At 49.3% G+C, this 18,047-nt stretch overlaps 1 protein-coding gene across 2 annotated transcripts; it reads right to left on the bottom strand.

Annotated features, from left to right (window-relative positions):
• Positions 1-327: 327 nt before the first annotated feature.
• On the bottom strand, positions 328-17,497 carry LOC127488880 (phytanoyl-CoA dioxygenase, peroxisomal). Of its 2 annotated transcripts, none has more exons than XM_070055683.1 (9): positions 17,423-17,497; positions 16,498-16,556; positions 14,127-14,237; positions 13,364-13,532; positions 9,848-9,929; positions 8,066-8,247; positions 4,587-4,736; positions 1,791-1,925; positions 328-645 (listed from the first exon to the last, which is right to left on the bottom strand). In XM_070055683.1, exons 4-9 carry the CDS (start codon positions 13,481-13,483, stop codon positions 592-594), a joined length of 723 nt encoding a protein of 240 aa, XP_069911784.1. In that variant the 5' UTR covers positions 13,484-13,532; positions 14,127-14,237; positions 16,498-16,556; positions 17,423-17,497; the 3' UTR covers positions 328-591. The 2 variants fall into 2 exon arrangements, with proteins under 2 accessions (XP_069911784.1, XP_069911785.1); XM_070055684.1 differs by lacking the exon at positions 17,423-17,497 and adding an exon at positions 17,052-17,205.
• Between the last annotated feature and the right edge of the window lie 550 nt (positions 17,498-18,047).

Below are 18,047 nucleotides of genomic sequence, written 5' to 3'. Positions count from 1 at the left end.
GTCTGTAACTCTGCCTCTCAAACAAATAAACTAATTTTTAAAAGAACAGAAATACCAGGTGGGTTTCTTAAGGAGGACAGTTGGGTTGAGCAAGTTGTGCAAGAAGGCCTGTATCAGACCCTTACTGTGTCTTTATTATGTCCTCCTGAAGCCTTTAATAAAAGGTCAATGTGTTATATGGTGTTCTTAATTGGAGAAGCATCTGTCACGACAGGAAATTGGTAGGTTGTGGGTTTATCAGGACAGAAATGCAAACTTCAGCTCTTCCTGAGTTCCAAAGCATTCATTTCAGCAACTGAACGAAATAACCGACTTCACACACTGAAATTATGTCAACTATCTTTATTAATCTTGTTGTAACCCCAGATGATTTTCCTTGAGACAATACTATTTCAGTTTTACTGTTTTTACTTCCATCACCACACCCTCATTGCACTGCAGAATTAACTGTATGCAATCAAGTACCTGAGCCATGGTTTGTGATTTTGTTAACGAGTGATAGCACAGATGACACCATCACAAGGGAAGGGTTTTCTTCTGACACCTGGTTTTGTTTGCGTTCCTGTAGGAGAGTTTTAGCAAAGGGTGGTTTCAAAGGTTGACTCGTTCCCCCTTCACAAGTCGACTTCGAAATATAAAAATATCCTGGAAATAAGGCCAAACAGAAGGAATTTATGGAACACTTCTATTTGCCTACTCACCATCTACATAGGGTTAAATAGGGGGAAAATTCCCCATAATTGCTACACTGGTTAGTAAGTAAACCATGTTCTCAGACTCCAATTAATGTAATATCTAAAATAGTGCCACCACACTAAGTCAGTGGGGGCCCCACATCGCCAGCCCTGGCTGAGGTGGTGCACCTGCTAACTGCAGGGAATGTCTCGTAACGCTAGGGCTGGGAGAAGAAAACAGGAGAATGGACATGAACGTGCTTTGATACCTCACAAAGAATTATAAAGCAGATCACAACAATTAGTACCGCCATTCCCAGTAAGCCTGAGGAACAATGACCTGCTCGATAACTCAATTAAATATAGGAGGCATTTATTCAGCATAGCCTTGCTGAATTCAAACATATGTGCAGCTGGACCTCATCATATCTTCAGGGCACTGGTTCCAGGACCCCCAGGGAATACAACATCTAAGGCTGCTCCAGTCCCTCATCTGAGTATCAAGTAGTGTATAAAACCTGAATCTAACCTGTGCACATCCTCCTGCCTACTTCAAGTCATCTTTAGAGTCTTCATAATATTAGTACAATGACTATGCTATGTAAACAGCTGTTCTGGATCATTCAGGGACTAATGACACAGACAATTTGTCTGCTGGTCACCGGTAGCTTTGACTGCCTGCTCGTTAATAAGGAACAGGTCTGTATGTATTCAGAACAAGTGGAATATTTTTTCAAATGTTTCTGCTTGTCTTTTATACATTGGATGATTGACTCTACAGACGCAGAACTTGCAATTAAGCAGAGCTGACTGCATACTGTGTTTATCCTGTGTTAAAATTCAGGGTGTCAGATATAAGTCCCAGTGGACAGATTAGGTTGTCTGTGTGAGGCATTTTAAGGACTGAACAAAAGGCAAGGGACAAGATTTCGTGGGAAAAATGCCAAGACCTGCCAGCTGGGGTCACACCTGCAGGTAATGAAGGAAGAAGATTCTCATGCTGGGAAGCTACTTCAGAAGGTGCACTCTGCACCTCCCAGAATTAACCTGGGTGGGAGAACCATGAAGCATCTGAAGACACACCTGACACCTGTACCTAATTTTTCACAAGCGTACCTTCAAGTCCACGGTGCCCTCATAGCCCTGGAATTTATCCGCCATTCGTGAAGCTTCCTTCCCAATGTTTTCTTGGCTGGTGCCCTCCACATCAATGTAGTGGCAGTCGGCACTGGCGTAATGGCAGGAAATGGCCTATAGAGAGTGGTGAAATTGAGAAACACATCCCATTGCTGCCAGCAACCAACCAGGCAGGGAGGCCTTCTCTTACCCAGCCAATTCTACACTGGAAGCCTGCTCCATGGGACACAAAATCAGTGTCTCTGTAGCTCAGCTCCATCCCTCTCCCAGGACCCCAGTTAAAGGCTAACTGAAAATTTACAAATGGTTTGAACCAGGTGTGATAACTGAGGCAGCTGAGCCCATCATTGTTTTTTAAAAGGTGTAGATGGGGGGCTGGTGCTGTGGCATAGTGAACTAAGCCTTTGCCTATATCACCAGCGTCCCATATGGGCACTGGTTCATGTCCTGGCTGCTCCTCTTCCAATCCAGCTCTCTGCTAGGGCCTGGGAAGGTAGTAGAAGATGGCCTAATTACTTGGTCCCCTGCACCCATGTGTGGACTTGGAAGAAGCTCCTGGCTCCTGGCTTCAGATCAGCCCAGCTCTGGCCATTGCAGCCAATTGGGGAGGGAACCAGTGGATGGAAGACCTCTCTTGGGAAAGCACTTGGGTCCTTGCCCCACCAGACTTCCAGGATTCTGCTTTCAGCCTGGCCCAGCTCTGGCTATTGCAGCCATTTGAGGAGTGAACCAGTGCATCAAAGATTCTCTCTCTCTCTCTCTCTCTCTCTCTCTCTTTCTCTGTCACTTTGCCTTTTAAATAAAAAATACATCTTTAAGAAAAGAAAAGGTATAGAGGGGACAGGAAACACAATCCCCTAGGTGAGAGAACTTTGCCATGGGATTTTCCTAAGCCCCACAAAGCCAGGTATCCCAAGTAGCCCGTCATCTTCTTAGTTCCAAGGCTAGGCCCCCTGCCAAATTTGGGAGGGTTAGTATTCTGATGGCAAGCATGAAAACTGAAGACACCGTGGAAAGAAAACCCATGCCCACCTCCTCGCAAATCAGAGGGAACACTTCAAGGCCAAGGCCGTGTTTCCTTCAAGGCAAAGGCTTAAGTTATGTGGTTCTTCCCGTTCCAGAAAAACTTATACACAGACCTAAGTGGCAAAGCAACGTTAAAACTCACTGTCTTTGCCACAGGTCAGATATCTTAAGGTGACTGCACCCTGCAGGAGGACTTACTACTTTGCCCAACACATGGAGCTTCCAGAGAGTGGAGTGACAAACTCCATTTCCTTAGGTGAGCCCCCATGTAGCCACAGCAGAGCCCCAGGCAAAGGCAAACATGTGTGCGCTGGCATTCACATTGTTATGTCATGATGATTAATATTTTTCCAGGGCATTAAGGCTACTGAAAACATCCTGGAGGAACACTGCACAGTCAGGTAGTAAAACCCACAGCGACATTTGCATAACTGTCCCTGCACCTCCTCACTCCTGTGGCTCGGAGGGCTGTGTGAGTGCAGAGTCCAATCCCATCTTCTATTTAAGATTCTGGCATTGTTGCACAGGATAGGTTGTTTGTGTTCGTTGTGACTTGGGAAAAATGTAAGGGACCTTGATTGCTGAGGTTTTATTGGAATCCTCTCAATTTTTTTAAGTTTTTTTTTTTTTTTTTTTTTTTGAGAGGTCAAGTACAGAGACAGAGAAAGACAGAAAGATCCACCATCTGCTGGTTCACTCCCCAAATGGCTACAATGGCCAGAGCTGGGCCAGGCCAAAGCCAGGAGCTTCATCCGGGTCTCCCATGTGGGTGGAGGGACCCAAGTACTTGGGCCATCTTCCACTGCTTTCCCAGCCATAGCAGACTCTGGATTGGAAGAGGAGCAGCTGGGACATGAACCAACAGCCATATCGGATGCCAGCACCACAAGCACAGGCTTAGTCTACTACACCACAGCGCTGGCCTCATCCCCTTAAATTTTGCCCCTGGGGAGGCTGCCTCAACTTGCCTCAGCCCAATCTGGGCCCTACTGAGCCCGGGGAAGAAAATGAATGGATGGAACATGAAATGTGACCCCTGACCTTTGGCCTCAGAGAGGCTTCAGGGATTGGTGGGAACAGCATCATGAACTGGAAAGCCCCACTGGGCCCCAAAGGAGCTCCAGTATTGGGTGTGGACAGCATGTTACCCTGGGAGAATGTGCACCCACGGGACCGTCAGTCTGTGAGACCAAGAAGTCAACCATCCGGGGTGTGTGAGGATCCTCATTCCCTTTTGAATGCAAGCAATGAAATTAAAATCTTCTAAGGCCAAGGGATTAAAAAGATGCATATATATCTCTATATATATCTCTATATCTATATAGATATAAATATATATAGATACATATGTATGGCTGAAGTTCATTCTGGCTTCAGGGCAATCAATTCAGAATCAATACAACGTGTATTGGATCAATACTGCTTTCCCAGCAGTAATATTAACATGAAGTTCCCTCCAGTTATCATTTACACAAGCATCTAAATTCCACATTTTAGCCCCAGAAGAAGCAATCCCGAGCACGTTCATGTGTCAGTAGTAATATCCACATGATTAGGATCCTGAGGTCCTCTGGCTTCTCACTGATAAGAGCCAAAAAGGCACAAGGCCCAGAAATTGATTTCCTGGTAAACAAACTGGACTAAAGTCCAGTTTAGTTAAAACTCCCACACCCTTCACATTTTCATATATCTTAAAATGTTTGTTTCTAACTCATCATCTCTGAGAGCTGCAGCAATGTGAACTTATACCTTCCGGAAGCCTTGGGTTCTGTTCCGCCCGGATCCATGGATGAGCAAAGGATGAAAGAAAACTGTGTCCCCCTTCTCCATCACAAGGTGCACGCGGGCGTTGTTCTTCTCGTAGTCCTGGATCCCGTGGTACATTAAATTAACTCCTCCCTGCGACACACAAGAGAAGACACAGCTAAACACGAGGAAGCAGCAGCATCAGTAAAAACTTGTTCAACGGCTCACCACGGGAGCACGGGCGCACTCTGTTCTTCCAAGAGAAAAAGACATCTGAATCAGTCTTGGAAAAGTTTTCAGGGGCCAGCACTGTGGTACATGGGTTAAGCTTTGGCCTATAATGCTCGCATCCCATATTGGCGCCAGTTCGAGTCCTGGCTGCTCCACTTCCAATCCAGCTTGCTGCTAATGTGTCTGAGAAGGCAACAGATGTTGGCCCAAGAACCTGGGTGCCTGCACCAATGTGGGAGACCAGGAAGAAGCTCCCGGCTTTAGCTTGGCCCAACCCCAGCCCTTGGGGAGGGAACCAGCAGATGGAAGTGCTCTCTCACTCCCTCTCACTCCCTGTCGCTCCCTCTCACTCTCTCTCGCGCTCTGTGTGTGTGTGTGTGTGTGTGTGTGTATCTCTGCCTTTCAAATAAATAAAAGAACCTTTAAAAAAAAAAAAAAACAGAAAGACAAAGTTTTCCATACACAAAAGCCTCTCGGTGCCTGGTTTGAGAAGTCATGTGTTGGTATTAAAATCTTTGAAATTTCATGACTGAGTCAAACAGGAAGCCTCAGACGGGCTTTGCCTTTTGGATCAGTACAGGTCGACCCTTCCCCGCCCTCCTCCTGACCCTGCCAGCTGACTCTGTAACAGTCTTTGCCAGCAGTGTCCTCTCCCAGAGCTCGCGAACATTCTTCTCCATTACAGGGGCGCGTCTCTGAGAAGCCAGTCCTTCTGAAATAGGGGCAGGGTGGAAATGCTCAATTTGTACTTTATTTACTTTTTGCTCAAAACCATTTATGTCACTTCCTTAGTAAGAAAAAAACAAAAAGAATACAGTTGGTGTTTGTTTAAAACTGTTTCCAAAGCAAGTTATCGCTTTAGGTAATGGGTTGCTTCTTTATTGCAGAAACACAAGTGAGAAGCATGTAAAGCTTGCAAGCCTCAGGGTGTGGTTTGGCTTAGCTGTGTAGATGCCTACACTCCACATGAGGGGCCTGAGTTCCATACCCGCCTCCAGCTTCAACTAATGCCGACCCTGCGAGGCAGCAGAATATGGGGCAAGTACTTGGGTTCCTGGGGCCGGTGCTATGGCACAGTGGGTTAAAGCCTTGGCCTGAAGAGCCAGAACCAGCATCCCATATGAGTGCTAGTTCTAGTCCCGACTGCTCCTCTTCGGAACAGCTCTCTGCTGTGCTCCAGGAGTTCAGTGCAGGATGGCCCAAGTCCTTGGGCCCCTGCACCCACATGGGAGACCCAGAAAAAGCTCCTGGCTCCTGACTTCGGATCTGCACAGCATTAGCCATTGTGGCCATCTGGGGAGTGAACTAGTGGATGGAAGACCTGTCTCTCTCAGACTCTACCTCTCTCTGTAACTCTGCCTTTCAAATAAATAAAAATATCTTAAAAATAAATAAAATAATAAGCTGTAAGCTCCTATTTTAAAAAATTACTTGGGTTCCTGCCACCCACATGAGAGACCTGGCCTGAGCTCCCAGCTCCTTGGTCTCTGCCACTGCGGGTTTCTGGGGAGCGTGAACCAGTAGATGGGAGTGCATGCATGCGCTGTGTTTGTCTCTGAAAGAAAAAGAGAAGGAAGGAAGGGACAGAGGGAGGGAGGGAGACAGCGAGGGAAAGAGAGGGAGGAGGGAAGGAAGGGAGAGAGGAAAGACAGACAGCGAGAAAGACAATAAAGTTCACAGTGTGGGAGTTTACATGGGTCACTGGGGGGCAGGGAGGCAGGAGCACCCATTCAGCTTCCCAAGGGATCCCAAATCCCATGCCTCTGTCTGCGCCCACTTCCCTGCTGCAGAGTGGTGAACCTTGACCCAGTGCCCTTCTCTTCTGGCAAAAGGTGGAAACGTGACCCAGGCTCAGCGAGTCAGACCCCCAGCCCTGCAGCTGCCACCACTCTGAGCCCCACAGAGGGGACAGCCCCAGCCTGGCCCTGGAGTCCTACAGACATCCCTCGGCCTAAGGCATCCAGAGCCTCTCCTGCTGCTTACTTGCACTAACTCTCACCAAAACCGGAACTGCATGGATGATCTCACAATTCCAAGTTTTTCTAACAGGATCAGACTCAAACATTTTCACGTGACACTAATTATCCGTGCAAGAATTCTAACTAACGAGACGAACGTTCAGAGGTTCTTCACTTCTAAAGACCTACAACCCCCACTTCCTGCCGCAGGTGCTCTTCCAGCCCAACCATCTCTCAGGCCTTCCCGACCTCCTCATCTTACGCCTCAAATGCTCATGATCTCCTTCTGGTTCCTCTGGCTCTGGACGCCCACAGCTCTAGTGCATCCTGGGCCAGAGTGTCAGCCTATTCTTCCTCAAGGACCGATCTGATGCCGCCACTCATTGGCTTAAAGGAGCATACCAGTCCCCAGCATCTACAGCTGCACGGATGAACAAAGCCAGAAAGTAACTCAGTGTTTACCTGTGATTAAGAGAGCTTATCTCGATTGTGGTGGGGATTGCACAGGGGTGCGTGTGTGTGTGTGTGTGTGTGTATCAAAGTGATCATGTTATACACTCAAAATATGCTCAGTTTGGGGCAAAGATGATGACTGGGAAACCCACATGCCACATCAGAATGCCTGGTTTGAGTCCTGGTTCCTAGGCTTCTGGACCCAGCTTCTTGCTGACGCACATCCTGCGACACAGCAGGTGACAAGTACAGTGTGTCCCTGCCACCTACTGGGGACACCTGTCCAAGCCCTGGCTGTTGTGATCATTTGGGGAGTGAATTTGCAGATGGAGGAGCTCTCTCTCTCTCTCTCTCTCGCACCCTCTCCCCCCCCCACCCTTCCCCTCTCTTTCTGTCTCTCTGCCCTTTAAACCAGGCCTCTCTGCTTGGACCATTCTCCTCCGACCAGCCCTCCGAAGAGCCCTGCTGGCCTTTGCAGTTGGAGCACACGATCCCTTCCTCTTCTCCGCTCTCAGAGCCACGGTCAGCGAGCAGACTCGGGGGGCACGTATCACCCACATCCAGGGCTGAAGTGCTTACGTCTTCCTCTGCGATTAGGCCATGCCATCTCGGGCCCTCCGCAGCACCTGCTCAAGTTCCCCACCTGGGCCGGTTTTCAAACACGTGTTCAAAGGACAACTACACTGGGTGTTTGCTCTGACATCCTCCAACTGATCACACTTCTAAGTCTCAGGACAGCGCTTGGCTAAGAAAGGCAGTGCCCTCTCCCCTGTATGCTCTTTATGGATGCTGAGTGAAATTTAAAACCGGGAAGGAGATTCGGCTCCCAGATAGACCTACCTCCCACTGCGGGTAGTCGTGCGGCTTCAGGGGGCCTTTGTGGGTGCCGGGGAGCACCACCAGACAACCATTGTTCCGGTCAATGTGCTCCATCGCGGTCCAAGCACAAACAATGAGATTGCTGGGCCGGAAGGGGAAATAGTACAGATCCTGGTGCAAGGGATGACGGGACGTCTTCTTGCCTGAAAGAGAACCTGCTGTTAATAGATGTTCAAGGGCAGACAAGAGGCCCCGTGGTTAAGACACTGGTGAGGACATCTGCATCCCCATTCAGATGCCTGGGTGTGATACTCAGTCCTGGCTCCTAACTCCAGTTTCTTGCCACTCTGCACCCTGGAAGGCACTAGGTGAAGATGGTTCAAGTACCTTAGTTCCTGCCACCCAGGTGGGTACCTGGATTGAGTTCCTGGCCCAGCCCCAGGCATTGCAAGTATCAGGGAGTGAATCAGAAGATGGGCTCTTTCTTGAGAGGGCTCTCGCTCTCTCTCTTTTCTTCTCAGACAAATTTTTTTTAATTTTAAATAAATAATCAAATTAAATCTAATGTCTTAAAAAGACATTTGTCCAAGTCTCAGAATTCCTTATCCTTTGCCTAGAAAACCAGAAAAATGAACTATCCCCAGGAAATGAAACAAAACTACAGAAAAATCAACCTTGAGAGAGAAGCAACCAACTGGATGTCAAATCAAATGCGAAGGGGCCAGTACTGTGGAGTAGCAGTGCCACATCCCGTATGGGTGGGGGTTTCAGTCCTGGCTGCTCCACTTCCGATCCAGCTCTGTGCAATGGCCTGAGAAAGCAGTTTACTGTGGCCCAAGTCCTTGGGCCCCTGCACTTGCGTAGGAGACCCAGAAGAAGCTCCTGGCTTTGGATCGGCCCAGCTTTGGTCATTGTGGCCATCTGGGGAGTGAACCAGCCACTACAACTGCAGGAGCAAAGCCAGTCTGAAGCCAGAAGCCTGGAAGTTCTGCACCACCAAGGTCAGAACATCAACCTCACATATGTTAATTGAACAATTTTTTCTTGCTTCTCCTTAATAAGAAGAGTCCTGGAGTACTGTGGTGGCACCGCTGGTTAAGTACCACCTACAATGCTGGCATCCTTTATGAGCGCTGGTTCGAGTCCTGAATGCTGCACTTCCAACGCAGCTCCCTTCTGATGCACCTGGGAAGGCAGCAGAAGATGGCCCAAGTGCTTGGACCCCTGCCACCCACCAGTGAACTCAGGGGGCTTCCATAGCCTTGGCAGCTCATGACAAGAGCCCAGGGTGATTACTGATGTCATAAACAAGAGTGTCAATTTGTTAAGTCAACAACAGGAGTCACTGTGCACTTACTCCTCATGTAGGATCTTTGCACTTAGTGTGCTGTACATTGTGATTTAATGCTATAACTAGTACTCAAACAGTATTTTTCACTTTATGTTTCTGTGTGGGAGCAAACTGTTGAAATCTTTACTTAATATATGCTAAACTGATCTTCTGTATATAAAGAGAAACGGAAATGAATCTTGATGAGAATGGAAGGGGAGAGGGAGTGGGAAAGGGGAGGGTTGCGGGTGGGAGGGACGTTATGGGGGGGAAGCCATTGTAATCCATAAGCTGTACTTTGGAAATTTATATTCATTAAATAAAAGTTAAAAAAAAAAAAGAAAGAGGGTTGGAGGGAGGTTACGGGGGGGAAACGCTATAATCCAAAACTCTACTTTTGAAATTTATATTTATTAAATAAAAGTTTAAAAAAAATAAAATTAAATTAAAAAAAAATAAGAAGAGTCCTTTACCAACATCTGGAGGTTTGTTAATCAGCATTGTGTGCATGGCCATAATATTGGGTCCGGTGAAGCACTCCACGTATTTCAAGATCTAAGAAAAATAAGGGGGAGGGGGAGGAACAAAGTTTCATGGGCAATCAGAAGTACAGACCAGTGGCACCAAGGCCAACTCCTCTATGACAGGCAAGATGGTAACAGTCAGTATTTCACAACACTGCGAACAAAGCATGGCGGAAAATCCAGAAACTGGAAACCACTCTAAATCTACAACCCGTTGAATTGGGCAGGCTTGTCTGAGTAGCTGGGAATATAACCTGTTTCTCTTCTACAAGAAAGGGGTGCGTTTCTGTAAGGTATCAGCCTAGAAGGCCAGGACCAGCCCTTCTGCCACCCAAAGCCACAGACAGTGCCCAGGGAGAAACGGCTTCCTTTTTCTTCTTGGAGACCCTGCACAAGAACGACCCTGCCTAAGTGGGCCCAAGGGGAGCATCTGGCCCGGCAGCTGGGTTTGAGTCCCAGCTCTGTGCCCAATTCCAGCTCCCTGCTCGTGCACACGCTGGGAGGGAGCAGCTGATGGCTCAAGTCGCTGGGTTCTTGCCACCCACGTGGGAGACCTGGATTGAGTTCCAGCACCCACCTTTGGCAGGCCCAGCCCTGGACACTTATGGGCATCTGTGGAGTAGAATTGTGAGTGGAGATTTCTCCATCAGTCTGCCTCTCAGACAGTAAGAGAAGAAAGGAAGAGCTCAGCAGGATTCGCTGCTGTCAGCTACGGCCAGGTCAGAGCAGGGCAGCGGCTCAGAGGACACTGCACAACCAGTGTGCCCTCCCCTCCACGTCTTCACATAGGCGGGAAGCAGGCCCAGTCACAGGAAGCAAGCGTGCAGCAGTGGACAAGAAAAGCAGGTCCTGTGCCTGTGCAGTTGGAGGTCCCGTGAGAATCAAGATACTGACTCAATCATGACCTGGGAGCATTGTGGGTGCACGGCCAAGGGTGAAGTCAGATCAGGGAAGAAGACGGCATTCAAGCGTGGCCGGGTCTGATTCCAAAACAGGAGGCAGGGCCCGCTCCTCCTCACAGCCTGATCTCTGCTAGGTCGGGAATGTTGGCAGTTACAGCCTGAAACACTTGAAATGTACAAACAGCTCGAGAGGCAGGCCTCACGGTTCCATCTACACCAAGCCTGGGACTGTGCACCTTCACTTGGGCTCGCGCTTATAAACCCCCACGGCTGAGAGCCATCCCCACCATCCCTGCTGTCTTCCGGACTGTTCTTTAGCCAGTCACTTGCCTCAATTACATCAGCTTCCTTCTAAATCTTATCCCGAGTACTAACTTCCTGAAAATCGTTGAGTTCGATGTGCTGGTGATGCTTCCCAACACATGGACAGAGAAGTAACCATTCACGTAACTCGTACCTCCTGAGGGCGCTACAGGAACTGCCAATATTCACCCAAGGTATTCACAGCAGCATTTCACCAACCACAAGTTGTCACCCACCATCCCGCAGCCGAGTTCCATCTCCAGCACAGGACTGCACGACAGTCCAGGGGGCCGCTTCCCCTTGGTCCTCTGTCTGGGACCTGGACGTGACGGCACAGGTGGCATCCCTGTACAGCCCACCTCTGGGAACCAAGCTCTCTAACAGCACCTGCTTATAATTCCTATACTCCCTGGGAAGCCTCCTGCTGAGCCATTCCAACAAATGGCTCGGAAACTAAGACCCTGGTATACTGCAGTTTGAAAGTTACCAGGTGGCTCCATGCAGAGGGCTATGGGAGGATGACAGGCACCCACTGTAAGTGAAAAACACAAGGTGACAGCTAGGAGGTTCCTGATCCCCGACACAGGCAGGAGGTGTACAAGTGAGAGAATTCCCGACGTATACACTCAACAGGGAGCGAGGTTCCGGGGAGCTGGGGTCACTCCTTTTTGCTTCATGTCTTTGTGTACTGCTTAGACCTTTTCTTATTTGTTTTTAATTTGATTTATTTATTTATTTATTTATTTATTTATTTATTTTTGACAGGCAGAGTGGACAGTGAGAGAGAAGCAGAGAGAAAGGTCTTTCTTTTCCGTTGGTTCACCTTCCAATTGCCGCTGTGGACAGCACGCTCGGCCGGCGTACCACGCTGATCCAAAGCCAGGAGCCAGGTGTTTCTCTTGGTCTCCCATGCGGGTGCAAGGCCCAAGCACTTGGGCCATCCTCCACTACACACACCCAGGCCACAGCAGAGAGCTGGACAGGAAGAGGAGCAACCGGGACAGAATCCGGCGCCCCGACCGGGACTAGAACACGGTGTGCCAGTGCCGCAGGTGGAAGATTAGCCTATTGAGCCGAGGGGCTGGCCTGTTTAGATCTTTTTTGTAAATATGGTTCATGCTTAAAGAATAATACTCTTGGATGGTGCCGCAGCTCACTTGGTTAATCCTCTGCCTGTGGCTCCGGTACGTTGAGTTCTAGTCCCAGTTGGGGCGACGGATTCTGTCCTGGTTGCTCCTCTTCCAGTCTAGCTCTCTGCTGTGGCCCAGGAAGGCAATGGAGGATGGCCCAAGTGCTTGGGCCCTGCACCCACATGGGAGACCAGGAGGAAGAACCTGGCTCCTGGCTTCAGATGGGTGTAGCACTCCGGCTGCAGCAGCCATTTGAGGGGTGAACCAACGAAAGGAAGACCTTTCTCTCTGTCTCTCCATCTCTCACTGTCTAACTCTGCCTGTCAAAAAAAAAAAGAATACTCTTTTTCAAAAAAAAAGAAATCTGATTTTTAAATCAAAGCATCCTGGGGCCAGTGCTGTGGCATAGCAGGTAAAGCTGCCGCCTGCAGCATCAGATTCCGATATGGGCGCCGGTTCAAGTCTCAGGGCCTCCACTTCCAATCCAGCTCTCTGCTATGGCCTGGGAAAGCAGTGGAAGATGGCCCAAGTCCTTGGGCCCCTGAACCCACATGGGAGCCCCGGAAGAAGCTCCTAGCTCATAGCTTCGGATGCGCCCAGCTCCAGCTGTTGCGGCTATTTGGGGAGGGAACCGGCAGATGGAAGACCTCTGTCTCTCCCTCTCTCATTCTGTAACTTCTATCTCTCAAGTAAATAATCCAAAGAAAAAAAATACATGAGTTTACGTATCATGGCCCCAGTAACTTCACGCCCGTTGTCTTGGAAGGGCTGTGTCCCGTTCACCCAGAATTCTGTTCCTTCTCAACAGACACATGGCTCCTCAAGGCTGCCATCCCTGGCGCTGGGGGTGGGGTCATTCTCTGTCTGGGGAGGGGGCTGCTCTGGCTCTGGGCACTGTAGCGTGGCTGAGCCCCGCTACTGCGGCATCCCTGGCTCGCACCCAGGAGAAGCCAACGGGAGCCAACCAAAAACCGCCAAATACCCACTGGGGGCCCAAAGCACCTCCAGCTGCAGACTACAGCGCTTAGAGCCACATGTGGGAAGGGGCAGGAGCAGCAGATCTGGGGGCAGGGGTGCAGGCTTACAGCCCGGTGATGCCACACACAAGCCCAGCACACAGAGCCTCTGACCTCGGGCAGGGTGCAGTATCTGAAGAGCTCCTCGTCTTCCTGGAAGTCCTGGACCTTGGTAACTGATTTCTCACTCAGGTTATGCTCCGATTTCACAATGGCCACATCTTTCATCACCATTAAGCCCGGTGGTCTCACCTCCTTTCTGCAGATTCTTTCAAACTCACTCCTAGGAAAATAAATTTGCATCCGGTGTCATGAAGGCGGGCTCCCAGCACCTGTCCGGCCCCGCCCTCCAGAGGAACCTACAGACTCCAGGATGGGTTTCCCTGCACTACAACAGAATAGTCCTGGCAACAGGGAGGGGACACGGCCACCTCAGACGTGCCAGCCTCCTTACTGCCAGGCAGGGATCACCCTACCACAATGAAAACATTGCTCAGCTTGGCAAACCTGCAGGGAAACAGTTTTGTGCTTTTGGTTGCAGGGTAAAAATGATGGCCACACGCCAGTCGCGTTCACCGCGTGCCAGCCCCCACTTGCTACGTTTTCCTTACTTGTCACTGTACTTAGTCTTAGCCACTGGGATGGCGGCACTGTCCCGATGGCCATTGCACAGATGAAATGTAGCAGGGAGGGGACACGGAGTCGCGGAAACCTAGGCAGATGGCCCAGGACGCGGCCCTCAGTCTAGCCCAGAGCTCATACCCAGCTCCTAACAAAGTGAATCACTGCAAACACGGATCAGGGAGAGGTGGGTCTTGACTCGGGTCCTCATGCCACAGAACACACAGTTCATAACGAACAAACAGGGCTACCGTACCTGAAGCGCTGAATGTCAGCATCGGACACCAGATTCTTAATGACCAGATACCCGTTTTCTTCATAAAATTTTCTCTGTTCTAGGCTTAGAACATTATTATCCAGAGTATACCTAAAGAAGAAAAGATTTCCATAATATCCTTATAAGAAAACAACATGTATCAAGAACCTAAGAAAGATTCATACTCTACTCTCCAATCTGTTATTTCTGTTCCTCACTGTAAGGAACTAATCTAAAACAACCTAAAAAGCAAGGACTGTAATTAACCCCCCAAAAAACTGCAGTAATAGAAGAAAAATTATCCGACATTATGAGTGTACTTCAAACAGTTTGAGGGAAATAGAGTAAAAATACAAGTTTATTGAGGTACAAAGAATTTTTTTGAAATCTATGCAGAGTATTTTCACAGTCTAGATTTTCCACAGACTTTTTGAACACCCCGGTATATCCACTCAATAGTTTATGACTCCAGCATTAAAAATAAAAGGCATGGGGCCAGTGCTGTGGCATAGCGGGTTAAGCCACTGCCTGTAGTGCCGGTATCCCATATGGATGCCAGTTTGAGACCCAGCTGCTCCACCTCTGATCCAGCTCTCTGCTATGCACTGGGAAAGCAGCAGAAAATGGTCCAAGTCCTTGGGCCCCCACAACCAACCCAAGTGGGAGATCCAGAGGAATCTCCTGGCTTTGGATTGGCACAGTTCCAGCCATTGTGGCCAACTGGGGAGTGAACCAGTGGGTAGAAGACCTCTCTCTCTCTCTCTCTCTCTCTCTCTCTCTCTGCCTCTCCTCTCTGTGTGTAACTCTTTCAAATAAATAAATATTAAAAATAAAGGGCATATGATAGTTTGGATGATGTTTCTTCTAATACGATATGAGGACCGTGATGTAAAGCCAAGACACTACTTGTGGAAAGACTGCAGGGGCAGGTGTTTGGAGCAGCAGCGTAAGTCATCCCCTGAGACACCTACATCCCATTCCTGAGTGCCTGGTTCGAGTCTTGGCTACTCCATCTCTGATCCAACTTCCTCTTAATGTGCATCCTGGGAGGCAAGAGATGATGGCTCAGCGGCTTGGATTCCTGCACCCACGTCAGAGACTTGGAAGGAATTCTGGGCTCCTGGCTTCAGCCTCGGCCTAGTCTCAACTACTGTGTTCCTCTGGAGAGTGACCAGGGGGTGGTAGCTCACTCTCTCTTTTTTTGCCATTGTCTTTCTCTCTCTCTCTCTCTCTCCCTTTCAGATAAAATGAAAATACATCAATAAAAACTTAGAAGAAAAGTTTAAAACTTGCAACAATATATCAAAAATAATTTGTAAGAGTGAGTGCCTTTCAGCAATGGAATTATAGATGAGTATATAAGATTTTTGGTGTAATGAATATATGTGGTTTTTCAGATGGGAAACAATTCAATACACTTTTAATTTTCTGGTTGGTGCATTCGTAGAAGTAATCAAAGTGACAACATCCAAGTAAGTACACAGCATGTCCACAGACTCAAGCTACATAACCCACTCCTTGACGTGAGCCCTTCTGCTCTGTAACACAGCAGGGTACCTGGACTCTAGAGCAATTAATTATGCACTTGAAACCACGTAGAGCAGAAGAAATGGTATCTGAGAGGTAGAAAAACTAATTACCCCATTTGATCATTTTATATTGCATACATGTATCAAATTCAATATCATATCCCATAAATAAGTATAAATCTTAACCAGCAATTTAAAAATTGGAATTATTGCTAATAATATTTATTACAAGAAGAATATTTATGAAGGTCAAAGCTTTCTCTATCAAAAGTGACTTAAGATATGCCAGAGATGCTAGCTAGCTAATATGTCAATATAACTACAAGCTAATTTAAATGTAATATATATCATGCCTGGGTTATTAGTTATGTAGTTTCTGATGCTGTTCCTTCCTTCTGAAATTTACATATAGAAAATTAAAGTCAACACACGAAACATTTTCCCCAACTTTACTGATTAGAACTAGTTCTGGAGGACTGGTGCTGTGGTATAGTAGGTTAAGCATCTGCCTGTGACACCAGCATCCCATATAGGCACCGGTTCGAATACCAGCAGCTCCAGTTCCAAACCAGCTGCCTGCTGATGGCCCGGGGAAGTAGTAGCAGATGGCCCAAGTGCTTGGCCCCAGAACCCTCTTGGGAACCCGAAGAAGCTCCTGGCTCCTGGCTCCTGGCTTCGGATCGGCACAGGTCGTGCTGTTGCGGCCAACTGGGGACTGAACCAACGGATGGTAGACCTCTCTCTCTCTCTCTCTCTCTGCGTCTCCTTCTCTCTCTGTGTACCTCTTTCAAATAAAATAAATCGTTTAAAAAAAATAAAAAATCACAGTTAGATCTACTTACTGGAATTGCTGAGGCTGGAAACTGGCAGGGGAAGATGTCCCTGAAGTGGGGTGGGCTACCTAGGACGTGAATTAAGGCAAATAAGGTAAAACCGAGGAGCAAGCCGTTCCGAGAAATAGCCCCACCCCCCACCCCTCCGTGCTAGTTCAGTTCTCAGGAGACAGGCATCTTCCTGAACAGACGCGGGAGCTCTGACTTCACTCCTCCTCGGACAGGTGCACACCGCGGCTAAGGCGCTTTGGCCTCTACCACCTCACTTCATCTTCACAAGGACCCTAGAGGTGGCCGGAAGATGCAGCACCCCCCGCTTTGGCATTTGTGAGCAGGGCTCTGGGCAGCCTCAGAGAAAATGGCAAAGTCCTCCTCCGGATCACCTCCCGAGACCGCAAAGCAAGAAAAGGAGCCCCTAAGGGCGCACGGAGGATGGAGCAGAGACATGGCCTCCTCCCCGCTGCCCGGCTCGCTCTGGGGGAAAAGTGACCTAGAGGGGACAAGCGCACGCAGGCCATCGCCCCGGGCCCGGGCCCGAGCAGCGCGCGCAGGCACAAGGATACGATGGCCGCGGCCGAGGGGTGGCCGAGGTGTCCCAGCACGATCCTCAGGCGGGCGCCAGCGCGCAGCTGATCCATGACGGCGGTGCTGAGACCCCATGGCCTAGGACTTAACTCTGCAGGCAGCACCGGAGGCGGGGCGGCCCCGCCCAAGACCGGGGCGTGGACTCGCGCGGCACTAGGGATCCCTGGTTCGCCGCCCCGGCGTGGGCTGGCCGGGCCACCGGGCTGCGGGGACGTCCTCCCAGCGACCGGGGGGAGAGGACCTCAGGCCTGCTCCTTGCCTTACTCCCTGTTAACCTCCGCCGCCGCCCCGGTTACCCCATGCAAGATCCTGATCCTTCAGCTGGCAGGCTGGGATCCCAGAGGCTCACCTGGCTTTTGAGCCCCACTTCAGAGGCTGAGCCTTGGAGGAGCAACTACCAGATGGGGAGCGGACCAACTGGTGTCTCCCTACCGCCCTCGCCTGGTGAGCGGTAGGAACTGCTAAGAAGAGAAAAAACCAAACTAAAAATATGAATGCGGCTCACCTGTCACCTACTTGGAGCTCAGACCTGGCCCGCACTGGGCCTGGCAGTGACTGCTTTCCCACTACTTAGACCTGCACTGGTTATGCTGCTCTCAAATGCCCTCGTTGAGCAGGTGTGTGAAGATCCCCGCCTCGGCTCTGTTAAAACATTTTTTAAGATTATGTTTCAATGTATGATTGTTACCGCAAGAGGAAGAAAATCGTTGAACATCTACAATCGTCCTTCATCTGTTTAAACTCCAAGGGATGTTCTTTTCCTTCCTTCCTTCCTTCCTTCCTTCCTTCCTTCCTTCCTTCCTTCCAGTTGGAGGCAGGTGTTGAGCCTAGGAGTTCAGATGCCTGCATACCACATGGGCGTGCCTGGGTTCAATTCCCAGCGTCAGCTCCTGTCTCCAGCTTCCTGAGAGGCGGCGACGGCCCCAGTGGTTGGGTCCCTGCCCTCCACACTGGGTATCTGGACTGTGGCAGTC

This window comes from Oryctolagus cuniculus, chromosome 13 (assembly GCF_964237555.1).
Source record: "Oryctolagus cuniculus chromosome 13, mOryCun1.1, whole genome shotgun sequence".
Classification (NCBI taxonomy): domain Eukaryota; kingdom Metazoa; phylum Chordata; class Mammalia; order Lagomorpha; family Leporidae; genus Oryctolagus; species Oryctolagus cuniculus.
Note: the sequence above shows the minus strand (reverse complement) of the source record. Positions and strands in the feature narration are given on the sequence as shown.

Bases quoted from the DNA above. Each gene is read 5' to 3' on its own strand.
- LOC127488880 (XM_070055684.1), bottom strand. From the start codon at position 17,126: ATGGATCAGCTGCGCGCTGGCGCCCGCCTGAGGATCGTGCTGGGACAC. The intron at 14,238-16,497 runs GTAAGTAGATCT...TTTCTTCTTTAG, and splicing joins TTCCAGCCTCAGCAATTCCA to GTATACTCTGGATAATAATG. The intron at 13,533-14,126 runs GTACGGTAGCCC...TTATTTTCCTAG, and splicing joins GCTGACATTCAGCGCTTCAG to GAGTGAGTTTGAAAGAATCT.